General features: G+C 40.4%; 1 protein-coding gene across 1 annotated transcript in view; it reads right to left on the reverse strand.

Moving 5' to 3' along the window:
* Positions 1–24736, reverse strand: part of atp10b (ATPase phospholipid transporting 10B) — a gene marked incomplete at both ends in the record, with an annotated part of 56034 nt that overhangs the window by 6463 nt on the left and 24835 nt on the right. The window contains 6 exons of the mRNA XM_081382108.1: positions 6679–6805; positions 6895–7001; positions 7522–8056; positions 10823–10972; positions 14484–14698; positions 14871–15123. Of these exons, the coding sequence (XP_081238234.1) occupies positions 6679–6805; positions 6895–7001; positions 7522–8056; positions 10823–10972; positions 14484–14698; positions 14871–15123 (1387 nt within the window). The remainder of the gene's footprint in view (positions 1–6678; positions 6806–6894; positions 7002–7521; positions 8057–10822; positions 10973–14483; positions 14699–14870; positions 15124–24736) is intronic.

A 24736-nucleotide genomic window follows, 5' to 3' on the forward strand; every position in this document is an offset into this window, starting at 1 on the left:
TGGGCATAAGAGTTAAACGAATTAAAGGGTTAGTTCACACAAAAATGAAAATTCTGTCATCATTTACTCACCCTCATGTCGTTCCAAACTGGTATGAGTTTCGTTAATCTTCGGAACACAAATCAAGATGAAATTCTTTTTGATGAAATCTGAGAGCTTTCTGTCCCTCCATTGACAGGTAAGCAACTACCACTTTGATGCTTCAAAAGGTTCATTAAGAGATCGTAAAACTAATCCATGTGAATCGAGCGGTTTAGTCCAAAAGAGACACGATCTCTTTATATGATGAACAAATTTAATTTAGGCTTTTCACATATAATTCACATAAACATTGATCAGCAAACATAAACAGAAGCTCAAACAAACCTGCTTGACGTGCGTAACACAAGAATGAACTTCACTGGTTCTTGCTGAAGCTCAAACGTGCTGAGTAACATGAGAATGAACCTCATTGGCTCTTGCTGAAGCTCAAACGTGCTGAGTAACATGAGAATGAACCTCATTGGCTCTTGCTGAAGCTCAAACGTGCTGAGTAACATGAGAATGAACCTCATTGGCTCTTGCTGAAGCTCAAACGTGCTGAGTAACATGAGAATGAACCTCATTGGCTCTTGCTGAAGCTCAAACGCGCTGCGTAACACGAGAATGAATCCTATTGGTTCTTGCTGAAGCTCAAACGTGCTGCGTAACACGAGAATGAACCTCATTGGCTCTTGCAGAAGCTCAAACGTGTTGCGTAACACGAGAATGAATCCTATTGGTTCTTGCTGAAGCTCAAACGTGCTGCGTAACACGAGAATGAACCTCATTGGCTCTTGCTGAAGCTCAATCGTGCTGCGTAACACGAGAATGAACCTCATTGGTTCTTGATGAAGCTCAAACGTGCTGCGTAACACGAGAATGAACCTCATTGGCTCTTGCAGAAGCTCAAACGTGTTGCGTAACACGAGAATGAACCTCATTGGCTCTTGCTGAAGCTCAAACGTGCTGCGTAACACGAGAATGAACCTCATTGGCTCTTGCAGAAGCTCAAACGTGTTGCGTAACACGAGAATGAACCTCATTGGTTCTTGCTGAAGCTCAAACGTGCTGCGTAACACGAGAATGAACCTCATTGGCTCTTGCAGAAGCTCAAACGTGTTGCGTAACACGAGAATGAACCTCATTGGTTCTTGATGAAGCTCAAACGTGCTGCGTAACACGAGAATGAACCTCATTGGCTCTTGCTGAAGCTCAAACGTGCTGCGTAACACAAGAATGAACCTCATTGGCTCTTGCTGAAGCTCAAACGTGTTGCGTAACACGAGAATGAACCTCATTGGCTCTTGCTGAAGCTCAAACGTGCTGCGTAACACGAGAATGAACCTCATTGGTTCTTGCTGAAGCTCAAACGTGCTGCGTAACACGAGAATGAACCTCATTGGTTCTTGCTGAAGCTCAAACGTGCTGCGTAACACAAGAATGAACCTCATTGGCTCTTGCTGAAGCTCAAACGTGTTGCGTAACACGAGAATGAACCTCATTGGCTCTTGCTGAAGCTCAAACGTGCTGCGTAACACGAGAATGAACCTCATTGGTTCTTGCTGAAGCTCAAACGTGCTGCGTAACACGAGAATGAACCTCATTGGTTCTTGCAGAAGCTCAAACGTGTTGCGTAACACGAGAATGAACCTCATTGGCTCTTGCTGAAGCTCAAACGTGCTGCGTAACACGAGAATGAACCTCATTGGTTCTTGCTGAAGCTCAAACGTGCTGCGTAACACGAGAATGAACCTCATTGGTTCTTGCAGAAGCTCAAACGTGTTGCGTAACACGAGAATGAACCTCATTGGTTCTTGCAGAAGCTCAAACGTGTTGCGTAACACGAGAATGAACCTCATTGGTTCTTGCTGAAGCTCAAACGTGCTGCGTAACACGAGAATGAACCTCATTGGTTCTTGCTGAAGCTCAAACGTGTTGCGTAACACGAGAATGAATCCTATTGGTTCTTGATGAAGCTCAAACGTGCTGCGTAACACGAGAATGAACCTCATTGGTTCTTGCTGAAGCTCAAACGTGCTGCGTAACACGAGAATGAACCTCATTGGTTCTTGCAGAAGCTCAAACGTGTTGCGTAACACGAGAATGAACCTCATTGGTTCTTGCAGAAGCTCAAACGTGCTGCGTAACACGAGAATGAACCTCATTGGTTCTTGCTGAAGCTCAAACGTGCTGCGTAACACAAGAATGAACCTCATTGGCTCTTGCTGAAGCTCAAACGTGTTGCGTAACACGAGAATGAACCTCATTGGCTCTTGCTGAAGCTCAAACGTGCTGCGTAACACGAGAATGAACCTCATTGGTTCTTGCTGAAGCTCAAACGTGCTGCGTAACACGAGAATGAACCTCATTGGTTCTTGCAGAAACTCAAACGTGTTGCGTAACACGAGAATGAACCTCATTGGTTCTTGCAGAAGCTCAAACGTGTTGCGTAACACGAGAATGAACCTCATTGGTTCTTGCTGAAGCTCAATCGTGCTGCGTAACACGAGAATGAACCTCATTGGCTCTTGCAGAAGCTCAAACGTGTTGCGTAACACGAGAATGAACCTCATTGGCTCTTGCTGAAGCTCAAACGTGCTGCGTAACACGAGAATGAACCTCATTGGCTCTTGCAGAAGCTCAAACGTGTTGCGTAACACGAGAATGAACCTCATTGGTTCTTGCTGAAGCTCAAACGTGCTGCGTAACACGAGAATGAACCTCATTGGTTCTTGCTGAAGCTCAAACGTGCTGCGTAACACGAGAATGAACCTCATTGGCTCTTGCAGAAGCTCAAACGTGTTGCGTAACACGAGAATGAACCTCATTGGTTCTTGATGAAGCTCAAACGTGCTGCGTAACACGAGAATGAACCTCATTGGCTCTTGCTGAAGCTCAAACGTGCTGCGTAACACAAGAATGAACCTCATTGGCTCTTGCTGAAGCTCAAACGTGTTGCGTAACACGAGAATGAACCTCATTGGCTCTTGCTGAAGCTCAAACGTGCTGCGTAACACGAGAATGAACCTCATTGGTTCTTGCTGAAGCTCAAACGTGCTGCGTAACACGAGAATGAACCTCATTGGTTCTTGCTGAAGCTCAAACGTGCTGCGTAACACAAGAATGAACCTCATTGGCTCTTGCTGAAGCTCAAACGTGTTGCGTAACACGAGAATGAACCTCATTGGCTCTTGCTGAAGCTCAAACATGCTGCGTAACACGAGAATGAACCTCATTGGTTCTTGCTGAAGCTCAAACGTGCTGCGTAACACGAGAATGAACCTCATTGGTTCTTGCAGAAGCTCAAACGTGTTGCGTAACACGAGAATGAACCTCATTGGCTCTTGCTGAAGCTCAAACGTGCTGCGTAACACGAGAATGAACCTCATTGGTTCTTGCTGAAGCTCAAACGTGCTGCGTAACACGAGAATGAACCTCATTGGTTCTTGCAGAAGCTCAAACGTGTTGCGTAACACGAGAATGAACCTCATTGGTTCTTGCAGAAGCTCAAACGTGTTGCGTAACACGAGAATGAACCTCATTGGTTCTTGCTGAAGCTCAAACGTGCTGCGTAACACGAGAATGAACCTCATTGGTTCTTGCTGAAGCTCAAACGTGTTGCGTAACACGAGAATGAATCCTATTGGTTCTTGATGAAGCTCAAACGTGCTGCGTAACACGAGAATGAACCTCATTGGTTCTTGCTGAAGCTCAAACGTGCTGCGTAACACAAGAATGAACCTCATTGGCTCTTGCTGAAGCTCAAACGTGTTGCGTAACACGAGAATGAACCTCATTGGCTCTTGCTGAAGCTCAAACGTGCTGCGTAACACGAGAATGAACCTCATTGGTTCTTGCTGAAGCTCAAACGTGCTGCGTAACACGAGAATGAACCTCATTGGTTCTTGCAGAAGCTCAAACGTGTTGCGTAACACGAGAATGAACCTCATTGGTTCTTGCAGAAGCTCAAACGTGTTGCGTAACACGAGAATGAACCTCATTGGTTCTTGCTGAAGCTCAAACGTGCTGCGTAACACGAGAATGAACCTCATTGGTTCTTGCTGAAGCTCAAACGTGTTGCGTAACACGAGAATGAATCCTATTGGTTCTTGCTGAAGCTCAAACGTGCTGCGTAACACGAGAATGAACCTCATTGGCTCTTGCAGAAGCTCAAACGTGTTGCGTAACACGAGAATGAATCCTATTGGTTCTTGCTGAAGCTCAAACGTGCTGCGTAACACGAGAATGAACCTCATTGGCTCTTGCTGAAGCTCAAACGTGCTGCGTAACACGAGAATGAACCTCATTGGTTCTTGCTGAAGCTCAAACGTGTTGCGTAACACGAGAATGAACCTCATTGGTTCTTGCTGAAGCTCAAACGTGCTGCGTAACACGAGAATGAACCTCATTGGTTCTTGCTGAAGCTCAAACGTGTTGCGTAACACGAGAATGAACCTCATTGGCTCTTGCTGAAGCTCAAACGTGCTGCGTAACACGAGAATGAACCTCATTGGTTCTTGCTGAAGCTCAAACGTGCTGCGTAACACAAGAATGAACCTCATTGGCTCTTGCTGAAGCTCAAACGTGTCGCGTAACACGAGAATGAACCTCATTGGCTCTTGCTGAAGCTCAAACGTGCTGCGTAACACGAGAATGAACCTCATTGGTTCTTGCTGAAGCTCAAACGTGCTGCGTAACACGAGAATGAACCTCATTGGTTCTTGCAGAAGCTCAAACGTGTTGCGTAACACGAGAATGAACCTCATTGGCTCTTGCTGAAGCTCAAACGTGCTGCGTAACACGAGAATGAACCTCATTGGTTCTTGCTGAAGCTCAAACGTGCTGCGTAACACGAGAATGAACCTCATTGGTTCTTGCAGAAGCTCAAACGTGTTGCGTAACACGAGAATGAACCTCATTGGTTCTTGCAGAAGCTCAAACGTGTTGCGTAACACGAGAATGAACCTCATTGGTTCTTGCTGAAGCTCAAACGTGCTGCGTAACACGAGAATGAACCTCATTGGTTCTTGCTGAAGCTCAAACGTGTTGCGTAACACGAGAATGAATCCTATTGGTTCTTGCTGAAGCTCAAACGTGCTGCGTAACACGAGAATGAACCTCATTGGCTCTTGCAGAAGCTCAAACGTGTTGCGTAACACGAGAATGAATCCTATTGGTTCTTGCTGAAGCTCAAACGTGCTGCGTAACACGAGAATGAACCTCATTGGCTCTTGCTGAAGCTCAAACGTGCTGCGTAACACGAGAATGAACCTCATTGGTTCTTGCTGAAGCTCAAACGTGTTGCGTAACACGAGAATGAACCTCATTGGTTCTTGCTGAAGCTCAAACGTGCTGCGTAACACGAGAATGAACCTCATTGGTTCTTGCAGAAGCTCAAACGTGTTGCGTAACACGAGAATGAACCTCATTGGTTCTTGCAGAAGCTCAAACGTGTTGCGTAACACGAGAATGAACCTCATTGGTTCTTGCTGAAGCTCAAACGTGCTGCGTAACACGAGAATGAACCTCATTGGTTCTTGCTGAAGCTCAAACGTGCTGCGTAACACGAGAATGAACCTCATTGGTTCTTGCTGAAGCTCAAACGTGCTGCGTAACACGAGAATGAACCTCATTGGTTCTTGCTGAAGCTCAAACGTGCTGCGTAACACGAGAATGAACCTCATTGGTTCTTGCTGAAGCTCAAACGTGTTGCGTAACACGAGAATGAACCTCATTGGCTCTTGCTGAAGCTCAAACGTGCTGCGTAACACGTGAATGAACCTCATTGGTTCTTGCTGAAGCTCAAACGTGTTGCGTAACACGAGAATGAACCTCATTGGTTCTTGCTGAAGCTCAAACGTGCTGCGTAACACGAGAATGAACCTCATTGGTTCTTGCAGAAGCTCAAATGTGTTGCGTAACACGAGAATGAACCTCATTGGTTCTTGCTGAAGCTCAAACGTGCTGCGTAACACGAGAATGAACCTCATTGGCTCTTGCTGAAGCTCAAACGTCCTGCGTAACACGAGAATGAACCTCATTGGTTCTTGCTGAAGCTCAAACGTGCTGCGTAACACGAGAATGAACCTCATTGGTTCTTGCTGAAGCTCAAACGTGCTGCGTAACACGAGAATGAACCTCATTGGTTCTTGCTGAAGCTCAAACGTGCTGCGTAACACGAGAATGAACCTCATTGGTTCTTGCTGAAGCTCAAACGTGTTGCGTAACACGAGAATGAACCTCATTGGCTCTTGCTGAAGCTCAAACGTGCTGCGTAACACGAGAATGAACCTCATTGGCTCTTGCTGAAGCTCAAACGTGCTGCGTAACACGAGAATGAACCTCATTGGTTCTTGCTGAAGCTCAAACGTGCTGCGTAACACGAGAATGAATCCTATTGGATGGACAGAAATCGCTCCGATTTCATCAAAAAGATCTACATTTGTGTTTCGAAGATGAACGAAAGTCTTACAGGTTTGAAACAACATGAGGGTGAGTAATTAATGACAGAATTTACATTTTTGGGTGAACTATCCCTTACAAAATGTATTTCATGTCACAAAACTGTCAACACTTTAACATATTTTCAAAGACACTGTGACATTGAATGTTATTTGGAAGTTTAGGATGACACTCATTAGTAGTACTTGACTGTACCCAGCAGAGTGAAGTTGTTCTCTATGGAGGTTGCAGTGTCCATAAGACGCTCTTCTTTCTCATCAATGGCTGACAATGCCTCCTGTCTGATAGCAAACCAGGCCTTGAACTCCTTTTCACTGATGACCTTCAGAGAAAAACAGAGCTTTTCATGAGCAAGACTGTTAAACTGTTTTCAGATAGATTTAGCCTAACTACATTCTGCAAAACTTCTACCTTTTTGGCAAAGCACAGCGTTCGTAATCCATCCCTGGCGTACATGTCAAGGTCTTTTTGAGTTTTTACAGCAATTTGCTTCGCCACATTATCCACTTGTGACATGTCTGTGGAAAACAAACGACACACTTACATTCAAATCTGCCACATTGACTACATTTCAATTACAACATATTTCAATGCTGGAGGATTTTTTTCATGAATAAACATTTTGCCTGTACTTCATCATATGATACTTGGAATATAGTGCACAAGCCATATGGAACATTATTATTATTCCATGAATTAAAAGTAAATTCTATTTTTTAAGAGTTTAAGTAAATGATAATTTCTTAAAGATTTAAAAAACACTTTCTATAATTAAGCTATTTCCTTTATTCAATGTAAAAAGACAAAGGTTGAAAGAAAAAAATCTAATGATGCTGAAAATTCAGCTTTGTATCAGAAATAAATTACATTTTAAAATATAGTCAAATAAAAAAGAGCTATTTTAAATTGTAATAATATTTCACAACAATATTACACAATATGTCACTATAAATGTAGCCTTACTGGCCCAAAACTTTTAAATGATGTGTGTTTTTGATCAGGAATGGCCCAACCTAAATGATTGTCTTTCATGCTCACCTGAGAAAACGTTGCCCAGTCTCTCCATGATGGCTGAATCAGCTCCTTTAGTATACATGATGATTTCATTGGTGTGTGGGTGTCGTACTATTATGGACATCCTCCTCCGGGTCGAGTCGAAGGTCAGGACGTCCAACACCTCAAACTTCAGCAGCGTATCATCAGGCAGCTTGACGGTCACGTAATAAGGAGTGCGTTCCACCATGGTGAACCCATAAGCCTTTGCTGCATGTATCAGAGCGGCCTCATCTGGGCTGTGGGCCTCATAACACACCTCCTCTCCTCCAGACAGACTGCGTTTAACCTCACTTTCATTTGAAATGACCTTCTGCCCTGTGGCTGAGTCTGAGACATCAGAGCTGTGAAACATGTCAGGCTCGTCTTCATCTTTGGCGAAAGGATCTGCGAGTGTCTCACCGCCTCTCTTGAAAAACTTCATGGAGCTGAAAACGTTCCTCAGAGAACCCTTTCTGAACCACTGTCCCATAATATGAAATGAACCACCGGAGTATGCAGAGTTACTGCGTCCTTTGACCTGGAAAAGTACATACATTTATTTGCTTGATATATGCTGTATACTAGAAAACTGCTGACTGCATAATTACAGCATTATAACTGCCTTATTGCTGCATTATTAATTGTTTTTAAAGAGCATGTAAGACCTTGCCAAGTTTCATGTCCATTTATGAGTAGAGTTATCACATCTGAAATAAATACGGCTATTTTTAGACTTTTTTCAAGTCTGTTCAAATGATGAAGCAAGGAAGAAGTTAAAAAACTATGGCTAATGTTATTTCACAAGTACATTGCATTGTGGTACAGTATCCATGCAGTGCATTGGGATCTATTGTACACTACACATTTAGACAAATGCAGTAGCTCCGTGCTTAGATTAACGTTACATATTACAGAAATAGCATGCATAGATGGCATGCTTTTTGAACACAGCCTTATTGTTTCTTAAAGGGTTAGTTCACCCAAAAATGAAAATTCTGTCAGTAATTACTCACCCTCATGTTGTTCCAACCCCGTAAGACTTTCGTTCATCTTCGGAACACAAATTAAGATATTTTTGATGAAATCTGAGAGCTGTCTCACTCCTCCTGCAGGCTTATGGACACTATAACTTGCTGGCCCAGAAAATGTATTAAAGACATTGTTAATATAGTCCAAGTGACTCCAGTGGCTCAATCTTAAGTTTATAAAGCGACGAGAATACTTTTTGTGCGCAAAAACAAACAAAAATAACGACTTTATTCCACTTTTCATTTCGTGGTGACGTGAAATACAGACGCGCTACGCTTAAACACTACGTGAAAAGACTCGAGGTCCAGAGAGAAGGAAATGAAAAGTGGAATAATGTCGTTATTTTTGTTTGTTTTTGCGCACAAAAAGTATTCTCGTCGCTTTATAAACTTAAGATTGAGCCACTGGAGTCACTTGGACTATATTAACAATGTCTTTAATACATTTTCTGGGCCAGCAAGTTAAGGTGTCCATAAGCCTGCAGGAGGAGTGATCCAGCTCTCAGATTTCATCAAAAATATCTTAATTTGTGTTCCGAAGATGAACGAAAGTCTTACGGGGTTGGAACAACATGAGGGTGAGTAATTACTGACAGAATTTTCATTTTTGGGAGAACTAACCCTTTAACATTGGATGTGCAGTGAAATATTAGATCAGCATTCAAATGTTTGTGATCAGGAAGATTTAAAAAAAAAGAAATTACTTCTTTTATTGACCAAGGATGCATTAAATTGACCGAAAGTGACATTAAATACATTGTTACAAAATATTACTATTTCAAATAAATGCTGTTCTTTTGACCTTGAAAAAATGTATCAAGGTTTCAACAAAAATATTAAGCAGTTTTCAACATTAACATCAGAATATTAGAATGATTTCTGAAAGATCATGTAACACTTAATCTGAAGTGATGATATTGAAAATTCAGCTTTGCATCACAGGAATAAATTACATTTAATATATTAACATAGAAAAGTAATTTTAAATTGAAATTAAATTTCACAATATTATTTTTTAAAGTACTTTAGATCAAATAAATGAAAAAAAATTACTCACCCCGAATGGTAGTGTACATATTGATTATTTGTTAATAATAATAATACAATAACATCGATTTTCTGCAAATATAGCTGTAGAAGTAGTATTTATTTGCACTATATAAGTCACGGTTATTTTAAATCAGTGGTAAAAACCCATTTCTGAAATGAATCAGTTAAAGTCTGCGTGAACCGGAAGTTGCAAACGACTTTTCTCCAGTGTTGCGACGTATTTCCCAGTGAAACGGAATACTGAACAGAGGGCAGGGTTTTACTCTAGCGCTCCTCCTCTCCATCTCTGCTCATAACAGACTAACGGTTTGAGGGGAGTGGTTAAGCGTTTCCCAAACCAAGCCGTCAAACCTACATCATCAGAGAAGGTCCTCCAATGCAGAGGGGAGGGGCATTTTCAGATTTTGATTAAAGATTACGAAGCCAAAATTTTTTTTTTTGTGGATTGACTTGCATGGATGAATTGTTCACCACAAAACGATCAATTTAGGCAAACAAAGTAAATATGGTCAATTTTAAATTCATGTGGACTTTAAATCAGATTTTCTGTTTAACTGTGTTCTGCTAATTATGATAAAACTGAAATACATTGCAAATATTGAAACGCTCTAATAATCTAGTTCTTCAGGTACTGTGGATCTGCATACACTGTGACTGCCTCTTAAGTTGTGATGGACCCAGGGTGATACAATCATGCTCCATTGGTAATCAACTTAATTAACGTTGACCCAATGTCTTTGAACGTCTCAGTGCTACAGGTCTGAGGCCAAATATAATTTCTTCCCTGGACAAAGTGCTTTGCTCGGGGTCCTCAAGTGCAATTTGGGAAATTAGCACTGACCAGCAGTGAAGGATACTCAGCTACACTAAACTTCTCTCTCAGACTCAACTCATTACAGACGTGTGGGGTGGACTTGGGGGACGCCGTCCGTCCAACTGATGAAAAATCTAATTGCCTCCACCAAGTGAGCCATTGGTGCTTGCTTGAGAATTAAAATGTAGTAATTATAAAACATACCACTGGGCTGCGAAGCACTAGCCAAAGAAGTATTAGTCATGCAGGGGCAGTAATAAAATATCTCTGGGCAACACAGGTACTAATTTACATAATTTACATGGTGGGCTATTATTGTTATTGCTTTGACATGAGGGCAGTTTTTGTGTTGTGAGTCAGAGCCCCCAACCCTCTCGGCTCCAGCAAGGTCAGTGCCGTCGCACGCTCTCACCCTCTGTCTCTGGGCCGTCACTGTGGAAACCACAACTGTGTTGCAGATGGCCAAAGCCAGAAAAAAGTCCAGGTAGGGCCCGCTCAGGATGCTCGCCATCTGACGGTCCACCTCCAGCATCAGCTTCCTGTCTGGAACCACCACTGTTTCCTGTTTGAGGAAATATGAATGGTTAGGCGCGTATTCCGATTACATCATTCACAGCAAGACCATGTGGTATGTTTCCATAGGTGGAAAATGACACGATCATACAACAACAAAAGACGCAACGTCATACGAGGAGGCAGCGGGACGCGAGACAATCTGTACAGTATCAGTAGCCCATGTTTAATGCACCCCAGCAGCCCCATATGTCAACAGATCGAAACATGGCGGATCAGAGCCAGCATCGCTGTGCTCATAACTGACACCAAACTGCTCGGCCATCTGCGGGGCAGACCGTGAGCGTGCAGGGGGATGGAAGGAAGATGGGTCAGGGACGAGACGTCAGACATTACACACTTCAGCTCTGTTCAAATGATTTAACCATGGGGAATTTATGGTGTCATTTCCATTAATTGATCATTTCATTGACTGGGTATATCTGAGAAGACATCCACACTGCAGCTAAATTTGGTTTGTCAGTTTACCTTTTAGTGCTTAATCCTGCGCTGTATTCACAGAGTTCAGTAGTTTATGGGAGTGACAACTGCATTCTACAACAGAATTAACTCCTGAAAAATTCAGGAAGTGACAACTGCATTTACAAAAACTGTCTGCGGTGTTACAGAACCAAACTGAAGGACTAGTTGTTAATGACTTATTTAAATGTGCATGTGTCTTTTTTTGGACGCACAAGAAAAACTAGACTAGAGCCTCATTTGTGTTGCCAGATTTTGCTAGTAAAAAGAACAGGTCCATAATAAGCCTTAATAAATCCAAATTCTTTATACATGGATTTCTCGGCGACGTCATCACTGCTTGCGCACGCAACCAAGAGGCAAAAGACCCGCGGTCTTCGTACCGGAGTAAAGGGTTTAGGCTAGTAGCAAAGTGGTGGTGTTGTCGCTAAGTCAAAATGCCAAGGAGTTGTTGCGTAATTTATTTACATGCAGGCCTATCTGTTGTGTTTTATCTGCTCATTTAAATTATATGTGTTGTAAGTAATTCCAAATCTAGGCAAATGGAAGAGTGGGATAGAAGGAGGGAGTTGTATGTTATATTCTTTCTTTTCATAATTTGATGAGCTGCACATGACCACATAGCACGTAGTTGTATGCATAAAGGGATTTGTACGCTCTAATCATTTCTCTTGTATACACACTTGGTGTCTGAATAAGATAATTATATATATATCAGGCCATACAATTGCTGGCCACTTCTTGTCATCCACAATCCAAAGATCGTCATGTATTGCGTAGGGATCCGGCAAGATCTCACCATCTCAAGTTTTTTAATATTTATATATAGATTATAATCGCCATGGTCGGAGGTACTAATGGCTTCCCACATAATCCATCGTCAAATCTTTGATTTACAGTAAAGTAACGTTATATGTGTCATGAAATGTTGCAGGTCGTAAAGTAACGTAAACAAAGTTAACTTATATAAAAGCAAATTCGGGCTCTTGAGATGCTGCACTGCTAACATTGGCTATTACATTACTAACTTAGTCTAACATGATAATTCATACATGCATCACAGTATGTGCGGATTTTGATTCGTAAACAGTTGGACGTTTTAAATATGAGACACAAACAAACAGATCCAACTCTGAAATTGCAGTTTATTGTAGAGTCAACAAGAAATTACAAACAATGCGAAATCTACGTTAATTACAATGTTCTTTTACAGAACTCGGCATAACAGATAGCGGTTTTCTGCCTCCTGGATGAGCGCGCATCCGGTATTGTTTGTATACAAGAAACCCGTGCATATTAAAAAATATCCACCTGCCTACTTTAATAGGTGCTCACTGCAATGTCAAATGACGTCCAGCTCCCCCTCTCTAGACATAATGGGTGGAGCTTTACCTACTTAAAGGTGCCATATGTAACAATTGAGGTAAAAATATCCCAAAAATGAGCTACACACATCAAAAGAATGAGAAGAAATAAGGGCGATGATGTCATTAAAAAAATGTCAAGTTATAGTGCTGCAGAGATATCAACCTTAATTAGCATTAGCATTACTAGCCACGGCCCGACAGGTGTCGTAATACCAGTTTCGGCCATGGGAGGCGGTATACGGGCAACATAACCACTCAAAAAGCTATCCGCCACACTGGCGGGTGAACGATCATACCAAAATATGACATTTTAAGCGCGCACGCGCTCTTCTGCCTCTAAGAAGTGAGAGAGAGCGAGCCCCGGCCGCGCGCGCGCGCACTCACTCACTATATTCAGAGCGGTCAAGTTTCCCCGTACTTTTTGACAAGCGTCCTTGACAGGGCGGCCAGAGCTTCTTTGCAGCTCAAGTCGGCGGCGGTGTATACAGTTTTAGTAACGCTCTATCTGTTGATGGCGCTGAGGAAAAAGCTCCCGCCACTGGAAGAAGCTGTCGCCGCCCATTTGTGTCCTCCTGCGCACCCATCAAAGCCGTGCAGAACGTCTTCAGCACTCACGGATCGCGCATACTCCGCCGCTGGCCAGGCTGCTTCTGCTTTACACACCCTGGACGCACGAAACGTAACGGAAAACATTGCAAGGTGTAATGAGACCGAATGTTTTTTGGTGACTAATGATAACTTAGCTAGAAGTGGTATTGCTAATGAAAATCAAACTTGATATATGCTGCTAAATTAGCTTCAGGCGGGCAGCGTAACACTCTAAATAGATGTTGTCCCTATTTTAACTTGTATATGTGCAGCTAAGAAGGTAGGGGCGGAGCATAGAGACTATGCCGTTTCTCGTTTGTTACTCTAGAGTAGACCAATTCACTTTCTGGAGGTATACTGCCCCCATCTGGTATGGAATGTGGAGTATGACTTGATTTTTTTTTGCCAGACATGACATATGGCACCTTTAAGGTGCATTCCATTCGACCGTAAATGCTCTGCGAAGTGGATTTCACAGGGGTTTCCGTCATCTTAACTAAGATTGCAACGCCATAGAGAATTAGGGAACATTGAAACATCACGTCACAGGAAATTTACACACCAGTAATCGCACATCATTCCAGCACTTGAAGTTTGAATAAAATAAGTTTTGTTTAGGGGTAGGGTTAGGGTGTGGACCAAAATGGACCTGCACGTTTACACGTCACCGTTTTCAACTAAAAACAGAAAACTTTTGAAAACGGGATTCAAAGTGCAAGTTTTTGAAAACGATACCGTTATCGTCTCCATGTGACATCATGTGTATGCGTATTACGTGTTCAGTCTATAGGCGCGTTTGTTTCTTTACAAAGTGACATTGCCAACTAGTGGCCTGGCATGAATAATACAGCATTTTTTGTCCTTTTCGCGGATCTGTGTGAACGGGGATAAAATTGACAACGTTGTCATTCTGTACACGCAAAACACAAAGAAAAAACATTTACGTTTTTAGTACATCGTTGTCGTGCAAATGTACCCTAAAAATGTACCCCAATTTTAGGAGAGCATGAAAAAGGCAAATCATCCTGGATTCCCAATCTTCACCCTGAAACACAGATATCAGCATCTTCTGATCTATGATCTCACCAGAGGAGTGCTGAAGGCCATGTCACTTTGGGCTCCCGCTGCCACTCTTGATCTGCGCCGATTGGCAGCTGTGACTTGAGTGTTGGCGTGATTTTCGTCTCCTGTGTGGCTGTCCTGTAATTCTTCCAGAGGGAAGAGAGGAGGAAGCTTTGTCTGTTGGTAGAGAGTGTCTTCCTCCTCTTCATTTGCTCCACTGACAACTGCCAAGCGAGCAGCTGAGGAATGCCAAAAATAAAACCTGGCCTTATTATTCCTTAAGTTAACAATAAACAGCAAACAGAATGAAACATTTACCTAAAATAGTCATAAAAAAACAACGAAATGGTCACGAACAAAATCAAAAAAGAAAAGAAATGTATATAAAAAAGAATGAAGCTCTGAACGCACCGTTCTCATCGTGACAGTATTCAGTCCCCACGATGGTGCAGCGTCTGAATACCATCTTGTTTTCTGTAAGCGTCCCTGTCTTATCTGAGAAGACATACTGGATCTGTCCCAAGTCCTCTGTGATGTTCAGAGCACGACACTGGACCCGACTGTCCAGCTCCTCATCGTAAAGCTCCACGTCCTGAGTGATGAAGAAGATCTGCCCCATCTTCACCAGCTCAATGGACACATACAATGACACAGGAATCATCACCTAGAGAGAAAGTCCTGGAATAATTAGTGTTAAGAGCCAGACAAACACCTGCAAAGTCAATGAACAGGGTACAATATACAGTAAAGCGTAATAAAAAATGTATTAGCAGAAAGAAAATGCTTAACCTGCACTGATAGTCAAGATATTTATATCTATTTTATATGAGATTGGCAACATTGTTAACAAAATGTGGGATGTCTAAATAGAGTTTAAAATCATAATCAGCGAAGGTTTTCGCAGTGATGCATTGGGTTCCCCAAAGAACCTTTCAGTGCACCGTTCTTAAAATAACCATTTTCTTCTTAGTGTGAAGAACATATAATAATCTAAAGATCCTTTTGTGCAATGGAAAGGTCTTCATGGAACCATCAATGCCAATAAAGAACATTTTATGGTACATTTATGTAAGTGTACCCTACTGGCAGACATGGGGACTTGTGACTTGGTGACTTGGACTCGAGTCGACTCGAGTCGCTATTTTTATGACTTGTGACTTGACTTGACAAAAAATAAAATACTTGAGACTTGACTCGGACTTGGAAGTAAAGACTCGGGACTTGACTTGACTTGAGACACGATGACTTGAATGACTTGAGTGTTAATCACATCATGTTTTCAAGTTTGAATATAAAATATATAAATTATTTTAAAAAATAAAGTTGATTACCCAGCTGGAGCGCAGGCTGAGAATAGCGTTGTCATGACTGGATCACGACACTATCATCAGTCGCGCCCTCTCGTACCTCGCACACCACGCCCACTCAGATCAGATATCACATCAACATGTCAGCCGGAGGGGTACTGACTCCGAGGGTCATCGCTTTCGGCTTCAAGAATTATTCACAAGATGGCAAAAGATGAACAGCGCTTTGCAAGACATGCAACATTAACATCGCGGATAGCCAGACAGAGCTGCCAACTCACGCATTCACCGTGAGACACACGCGACACTTTTCACATGCTCTCACGTCGCCACACGTTCATTTTCTCACGCACAGAAAAATCGCGACGCAAGAGGAGGTTACATATGATATAAAAAAAATCTCAGCTCTCAGATTATGTCACTTTTATTACGAAATTCAAACAATAAATACCGTTTTGGCGCTTGTAAATGTGACGCGACAGATCCCTAGCGGCAGGTGAACCGATCATCTCTAAAAATAAACACGAATGAACAATGTTGAAAGATACAGTAGGCCTACAACTTACCGAAATGTATATTCCTCATACATAATATCGACCAATCAATCAAACAAATGGTTTAATAAAACAGCTGGAGAACAATTATGTCACATAACATTTACCCCAGGAAAGCCATTTGATGACCATAATATGGCTATAGCACGTTAGTTGGCTAGAAAAAAGTATTTTGCTAAATATGTGTACTATTACATATTTATTATATTTTTACTTATCATTAAATAAAGTTGTTATTATAATAAAAAACGCATTATCTCTCTCTGTATATTTACAGCATTAGGTGAGTTGTTTCCCTGCTGGAAAAACCAGCACAGACCAGCATAGCTGGTCATACCAGCTAGACCAGCATATGTTGTGTTTTGGTGCTGGTATGCTGGTGACCAGCATGGGATGCTGGTATGCTGGTGACCAGCATGGGATGCTGGTATGCTGGTGACCAGCATGGGATGCTGGTATGCTGGTGACCAGCATGGGATGCTGGTATGCTGGTGACCAGCATGGGATGCTGGTATGCTGGTGACCAGCATGGGATGCTGGTATGCTGGTGACCAGCAAGGGATGCTGGTATGCTGGTGACCAGCAAGGGATGCTGGTATGCTGGTGACCAGCAAGGGATGCTGGTATGCTGGTGACCAGCATGGGATGCTGGTATGCTGGTGACCAGCATGGGATGCTGGTATGCTGGTGTGCTGCTATGCTTGCTGTATGCATTTATTAAATGCATCCCATGCTAGTCACACCAGCACCAACATTGTATGCTGGTTACACACATTGGAAACTATGCTGGACAACAGTAATAGATATTAAGGATGGTAGCCTGTTCACCAGGGTGGAATGCTGGACAGCTACATTGAATTTTGGTATGATGAAAATCATGAAAATGCAAGCTTACATTAATATATGTAACAAGTTCATTTAATAATAACAAGTAAACATTAATACAATAATAACAATTATTTAACAAAAAACAACACATCTGGCTCAAAAAGCAAATTACAATAAAACACATTAACAACAATTGATCTTAATTAAGTGCTCACTATGGGGTCCTATTTGTGCCAAAAATGAGTCGACTGCTTTGTGCTTTGTACTACACATTTGTCCTTGTCAACAGTAACCTGCTAACAGTTGCCTACTTTTTCAGATAAATTAGTATATGTTGATGTGTATGCTCTCTGTTTATGTCGTTTTGTTCTGTCATCCTTACTGTATTGATCCTAATTTTTCAGGTAAATTACTAAATGTTGATGTGTATGTTCTTTGTTTATGTCGTCTTGTTCTGTCATCTTAACTGTTGTCTCTTTCTGTCGTCTTGTTCTGTCGTCTCGTTCTGTCGTCTCTTTCTGTCATCTTAACTGTCGTCTTGTTCTGTCGTCTCTTTCTGTTGTCTCTTTCTGTCATCTTAACTGTCGTCTTGTTCTGTCGTCTCTTTCTGTTGTCTCTTTCTGTCGTCTCTTTCTGGAACAAGACGACAGAAAGAGACGACAGAACAAGACGACAGAACAAGACGACAGAACAAGACGACAGAACAAGACGACAGAAAGAGACGACAGTTACAGGGTTCCTGCAGGTTTCAGTTAGTCAAATTTAAGACCTTTTTAAGACATTTTAAGACCATAAAGATTGAAATTTAAGACCTACATGACGCATTGCCAAAAAATATTCAAATCAAAGAATTCATTTTATTTCAATGAATTCAGTAATTGAAAAAGCATTAACTTAATTTACAGATAAAGCAATCACATTAGTAACCTTCCAGACCCAACAACGCGTGTCAGAGAAAAGAACAGAATCAGATATAATTTTTTTTATAAAAATTATACTTTGCATATAGGCCTACTGTAAAAAACACAATTAGTTGATTTTAGTTGATCATAACTAGAGATGAAATGGCATGAACTTTTCATTTAATTATTATAGTGCCAAAAATTATCACTGTTATCACAGAATCCTGTTCAAAAAGTACAAATACTAGACAATGAAATCAATTCACCAAGTTTTATGTAAAAAAACAGCAAATAACAAATAAAATTAGCATCAATACGCACTAACATAAACATTAAAATAATATGATTAAAAATGATAGCCAGATTTTAAAAGTGTCTTGCAACATGTTATATACTAACATGTACAAGTTCAAAGTTGAAAAAAAAGGTTTTTATAAAAAGATAAACCTCACATATTTCAGACTTTAATTTATCTTTTTTGACTCATTCTTTTTATAAAAAAATTATTTAGTGACATTTACAATACACTTTAGCTTATCTTTTATTATTAATAGTAAAATTCGGTCCGATTTTCCCTTGGCGTCTGTCGTTGCTATGCAACTCCACAATGACAAAAAAAGTTTTAGTGGCTAATGGATTTCCACCGCCGAAAAACGCTTGCTGTAGCTCTGTTACAAGATTTATTTACGGAAAAGAGAAAAACACCCGTAGTGTTTAGGTGCACCCGCATCCTTCATGTATTTTTTCATGTCGCTGCGCCTGGGAAAAAAACGAGCGCGTCGCTTCAAGCGAGCTTACCGCGTTCATTCATTCATTTAAATGAACTTGAGCGTGAAAAAGACGCGATATGTGAACTACCTCTTGGTGAGCGACTTCGTTTTTTTTTGCTACTTTGTAATAACTTTATGCGGCTCTCGTTTCTGAAAATGAACGAGAGTAAAATCTTTTTTAAGACCTGACTAAATGCAATTTAAGATCGCGGATGAAAATCTGTCTGTTTTTAAGACGTTTTAAGGCCTTAAATTTAAAGTTCAGAATTTAAGACATTTTAAGACTTTTTAAGACCCCGCGGGAACCCCGAGTTAAGATGACAGAAAGAGACGACAGAACAAGACGACAGAAAGAGACGACAGAACAAGACGACAGAAAGAGACAACAGAACAAGACGACATAAACAAAGAACATACACATCAACATTTAGTAATTTACCTGAAAAATTAGGATCAATACAGTAAGGATGACAGAACAAAACGACAAAAACAGAGAGCATACACATCAACATATACTAATTTATCTGAAAAAGTAGGCAACTGTTAGCAGGTTACTGTTGACAAGGACAAATGTGTAGTACAAAGCACAAAGCAGTCGACTCATTTTTGGCACAAATGGAATCCCATACTCACATTTTAAAGTTTTTTTTTTTTAGTCTGTTAATGTCCATTATTTTTTCTGTGATGAATCGTCCGGCCTTTACCCATCTGGCCTGCAACTCTGTCTCCTCCACATTCTTTTTGTAAAGCCACTCCTTGAAACAGACTGAAAAGAAATTAACATAAATGGTGATATAGAGATAAAAATGTATTACTCCATAACCCAGTACTTGGCATCCCACAAAGACCTTGTGGCTACTGCTACCTTTTAATGTCTGAAGTTTCTGGGGGGTTAAAGGCTGCCTGCTGGTTTTGGTTGTGGGGCATTCCTTCCCTGTGAGACTTCTTTCCCCCAGAGTCTTAGTGCCCCAGATTGCCACTGCCAACTCCTTCACAAATAAGGAATCCCGCGTGCTGTTTTGAATCCTTGACCAGGCCTCTCTGCGCACTCGAACATCTCCCCCCAAGTGAATCTGACAAAATTAAAAACAAAAATAATCAAGGTACCTGATTGTACAAATGCATACAAAATTAATTAAAACTTTAAGTGTACTGTAGTTGAGGGTTATTATATTAATCCATGCACACAGATGACGACCCTTACGAAAAATAAGTTTATTCAAGTGTTCCATTAGTATAATTCTTTTAAATTAAAAATAAGAAAGTATACTTTCAGTCTACTTTTTATATACTTCTCAAAAATATACTTAAACATTACTTAAGTATATTTTATAAAAATGAACTTAAGTATATTTTATAAAAATGAACTTGAAGTATACTTCTTTTTCGTATGGGGAGGTCAATGCTGTACCTCATCGCCTTTTGAAGATACAGGTGGCTCCACCTCATTCAAACAGCCAGACTCTGCAACTATATACAAAATAATGTCAATGTACTCAATATACATATTTACCCTCTTGCATCATGGCCTATAGTTTGGTAATATGGACCATGATAGATTTCAGATATCTGTGACTGTGAGTAATATATTTTTTATACTGTATATACACATGTATATCCTTACTTTGTAAGGTCTCCTTTGGGCTTGGGGCTCCAGGATCTTTGACAGTTAGAAAGAAAACAAACACATCACAAATATGACAGATGATGGAAAACATGACAACAAAGAATATACTTTATAAACCCTCAAAGATCACAGCTGAAGTACTCCAATAACTTATTGTCTTCCCCAATCCCAATGCTATTCCTTATATATATATATATATATATATATATATATTAAATAAATATATTAGGTGTTATCTAGCTACTTATAGTATATCCACCTAGTTCTCTGGTGCTCTGACAAGCAGGTTAAATCAAACATTGGGCTAAAGATCAATTCTCGTGTCAGAACACATTAACCCTTGTGCATCCTTGAGGACATTTTTGGCTTTTTCAGTTTTGTTTTTTTGATCACTTTGCCTGTGTTAATGCTAACTGCATAAAATTTGGCACGGGTGTGTATTTTTATTGGAATTTTACTATTTCATCATCATTTTCTTTAAAAAATCTATTTTGCTCTAGTTACACAAAATACTCTTTCTCTCAGGACCTTAAGGACAAAAATGTCCCCATTGAAACCCATTAAAACTGCATTTTTTAATCCCTGTGCCGTTTAACTATAAAATGATACAATCTTTTTTAATAGGCTTTCATTCTGTTGGCAAGGCTTCAAAATTGACATTTTTTAAAAAAAAAATCAAATGGTGCCATTTTTTCAGGTTAGGCCTATAAAGCAAATACTCGCTTTATTTCTGTTTTCTGCTTCGGCATATTATAGAGCCAATTGGATAAACTATGCAACGATAATTGTGTGGATTTGTTGGTATGGATGTCTAAGTGTGGTTTGTATGTGTGTAATAAAATAAAAAGGTTGTTTGTGTGCTTGTAATATTTGAGAGAGAAAAACTCAACTGCAAATCGAAAATCCAATCACTGTGTTCACCAGTGGAGTTTTGCTGGCATCCAATGGGGAAAGTCTGGTACTGCGCCCAAACAAAATCTTACTGAAAGCTTATTTTTTGAGATATCGTCCTCAAATTCGGAACACAGCCTGTTTAGATTTATGGCTTTGAATTTATATCAGTTTTAGAGTTCCAAATGTTTCATAAAATATATATTTTAGATAAAATATTGATTATAATGTTCATAAATATTTTTCATAAACTTAAATTTCTGTAACTTTTTTTGGTTGCACTTTTTTTTTAATTTTTCACTTCAACAACAATCTGCAAAAGGGTCTTCTTTAAAATGAGACCAAACTTAAGTATTTGCTCCCAAGCATAACATTTTTATGAGAGTTTTTTGACTTGGACATTTTTGTCCACTTTGGACCTATGTGTAAGTTTATTTTTTATTTTTTTATGTTAACTGCATGAATTTTGGCACAGGTGTGTATTTTTATTGTAATTTTACTTTTTCACCCCCATTTCATTTAAAAAATAAATAAATTTGCACTAGTTACACAAAATACTTATTTATATTTTATATAAAATATTGATCAGGCATGTGATTGGCTAAGGACAAAAAAGCAGGAAAATATACTGCTTTTAATAATATTTCAGTGAGCAAAACTATGAAAATATGAAACGCTTCAAAACAGAGCACACAAAGCGCGTATGCGCATCGCGGGCGCAGAATGATGTGCTCAAAGCAACATGGAGTCACAGTGTGCAGCGCTGCACTGCACAAGTGTGCATTTAAAAGTTCTCGGCACAAAGCGAAGAAATCATGTCGAGCGCACAAATCCTAGTGTCTATCTGTCCAGCAGTTTATTGATCATTTGTTTCTTCACAGTTTTAAATTCCAGTTATTGTGCGTTTGATGCCGCTTTAGTCCTTGTGATGTGTGATCTAACAGGCACACGGTAGAGAGTCATTTAAAAACAGCAACAAACTCCAACAAAATAAAGTCATTTTATGCAAATCCACAGCCTTTTCTATACAGATCAAGCATTATAATGTGAATATCATATTGGAGAGAGTTTTACCGTGCTTGTATGCTGCTGTAACCGGACGAGGCGCGAGCGCTGTTTGAATACTGAATGGAGAATGATTGACAGCCGCAGAGGAGGGAAAACGAGTTTTCGTAAACTTTAATGATGTAAATAGACTTCTGTCCCTCACATTAAGCTATGAAATAGGCTTCAGATGAATTTGTCACCCAAAATGACGTGAAAAAGAGGGAGGCGCCGAAAAGCGTGCAAAAATCTGCATGATTCACGTAGGTCACATTTTCAGGTCGGAAAATCCGGAATTCCGGATTAATCCGGAAAAATCACATCCCTGATTGATTATAATGTTAATAAATATTTTTCGAATCGGCTTTGGCCTCGACTCTGGAGGACTTGGAGTTAAGTTTTTCTTTGAGAAAAGAGCAAAGAACGGCACTTAAGTCATTCTTAAAAAAAGGAAGATGTGTTCGTCGGTTTGCCGGCCAGATATGGCAAAAGTTGAATCTATCAACTAAGCTCCGCTGTTGGGAAAACGCTCTGGTTGGTTTAAGCGCTGTCCTATTGCGTGCAGAGGGAATTTGAAAGACAGCCGTTTATCCCGCCCCTCGGGATTAAACCGCGTCTATGGTGAGTTTCCAGACCAAACATCTTGATGTAGGTCTGGCTTGCCAGGCTAACCTACCCTACCTTTAAATCTAACTTATCAGGTACAGAAATTGATTTATCAAAATGTAAAATAAGTCTTCAGTGTAAAAATAAAATAACTATCAAATTAATGTATCTTTGTAGCCTGGATGCCAGCCGAATTTAGCCCCGCCCACAAAATGTTTTGTTCGGGAAGTTCGGTCTGGACTCATTCCGTTGAGGAGCTATTATGCCCGAACAAAAATTGTTCGGGCCAATCAAATTGTCAGGGCGGGCTTTATACGATGATGGACAGATGAGCAACGGTAACGTAATCATCGACGTCATCAACGAGCACTTGGGTTGAATTCAAATGACTGCCGCTGAAGAATTGAGATTTCACGAGTTCACGCTTACAAATAAGTCAGAATAAATGCATATTTGGCGTGCTGTCCGAGGAGAGGCTTCGGGCTCGGTATTCGGCCCGAACCCAAAGTACTCCCCCATATTCCTGGCTGTGGAAGAACAAGCTGAGAGTGAGTGGAGGGATGCTGAAAACTGTCAAGGAATGTTAGGTGAGAGTTGACAGTGAATAAATATACGTTTACTCTCATGCTGATAGTGTAGACCGTAGACGGTTGATTGGATTGATTATTTGAACGTGCTCCTCCTGAACTTTGTTTATAAAACATTGTGTAGATTCCGCCATCGCGTCTGTTATAGAAGATGTCGACAGCGCATTAATTTTAAAGGAGGAACAGAGAACCGCGATGGGAAACATGAATGAAAAACATACGTCACTTACTCCGTTGCTCTGATTGGTTGTAGGTCTATCCAATTGAGTGCAGAGGCATTTTTTTTCCTGGTTCGGTTGAAACACACCCCATAATGAAAGCTCAATGGAGCAGTATCAGACTCACATTCTGACCAGAATCTGAGTATGACGACGTCAGGCTAGTATCTTTGCTAAAGCTACAAGTCATTTTCTCTTTTGATGTTTGATCACCATTGGCGACACAAACAGCTGCGGGTACATTAGGCTGCTGTCCCTTTAAGACGAATGCGCAGACCTAATATAAATGACACGTATTCGTTTTCTTTCTGTTTAAAACACAAGACTGTTTATGAGGAAACTCGTCAAGATGGGCATTTTGACTTCATTTTGCGTGCACGTGTCCGTTTAAGCTTAAAAAAAGGGAAAGAGAACTGAATTCGGCTAAACTCACCTTCTTCATCTACTGACTGTGGATGGCACCAAGGTCTTGTCCTGAAGAATACAGGGCCAAACAATAGGGATTATAACGCATCTGTTAACAAAAGAGGTATATCACTCTAATGATATATTTACCCCCTGATATTGCATTGGGGATATCAATTCAAACATTTTTAAAGGCTAAGAGCATGAGCCACTGCTGCCCAAGATATCTGTGAAAAATAACTGCCTAAAGTTGTCGACCCCCTGAACCACATTCAGCATTTAAAAGTACAAAGAATTTCAATATTGATCAATAAAAAAAAAACATACAAATACATAAATACCTTTGTGTTGGACAGCATGGTGTCAGTCTCATTGGCCAACATAATTCAAAACAGACCTAAAGAAATAAAATAAAATGTTATCATAATAGTTAAATTAATTATTATTATAACTATGACCATTATAATATTGTTTTAGTCGCCTATTATTTAGCTGATTATTTAGCCTACAGGCTTCTCAAGGACAATCTCACAGAAAA

The sequence above is a fragment of the Scardinius erythrophthalmus genome, assembly GCF_964197995.2.
Source record: "Scardinius erythrophthalmus genome assembly, chromosome: 13".
NCBI classification, from domain to species: Eukaryota; Metazoa; Chordata; class Actinopteri; order Cypriniformes; family Leuciscidae; genus Scardinius; species Scardinius erythrophthalmus.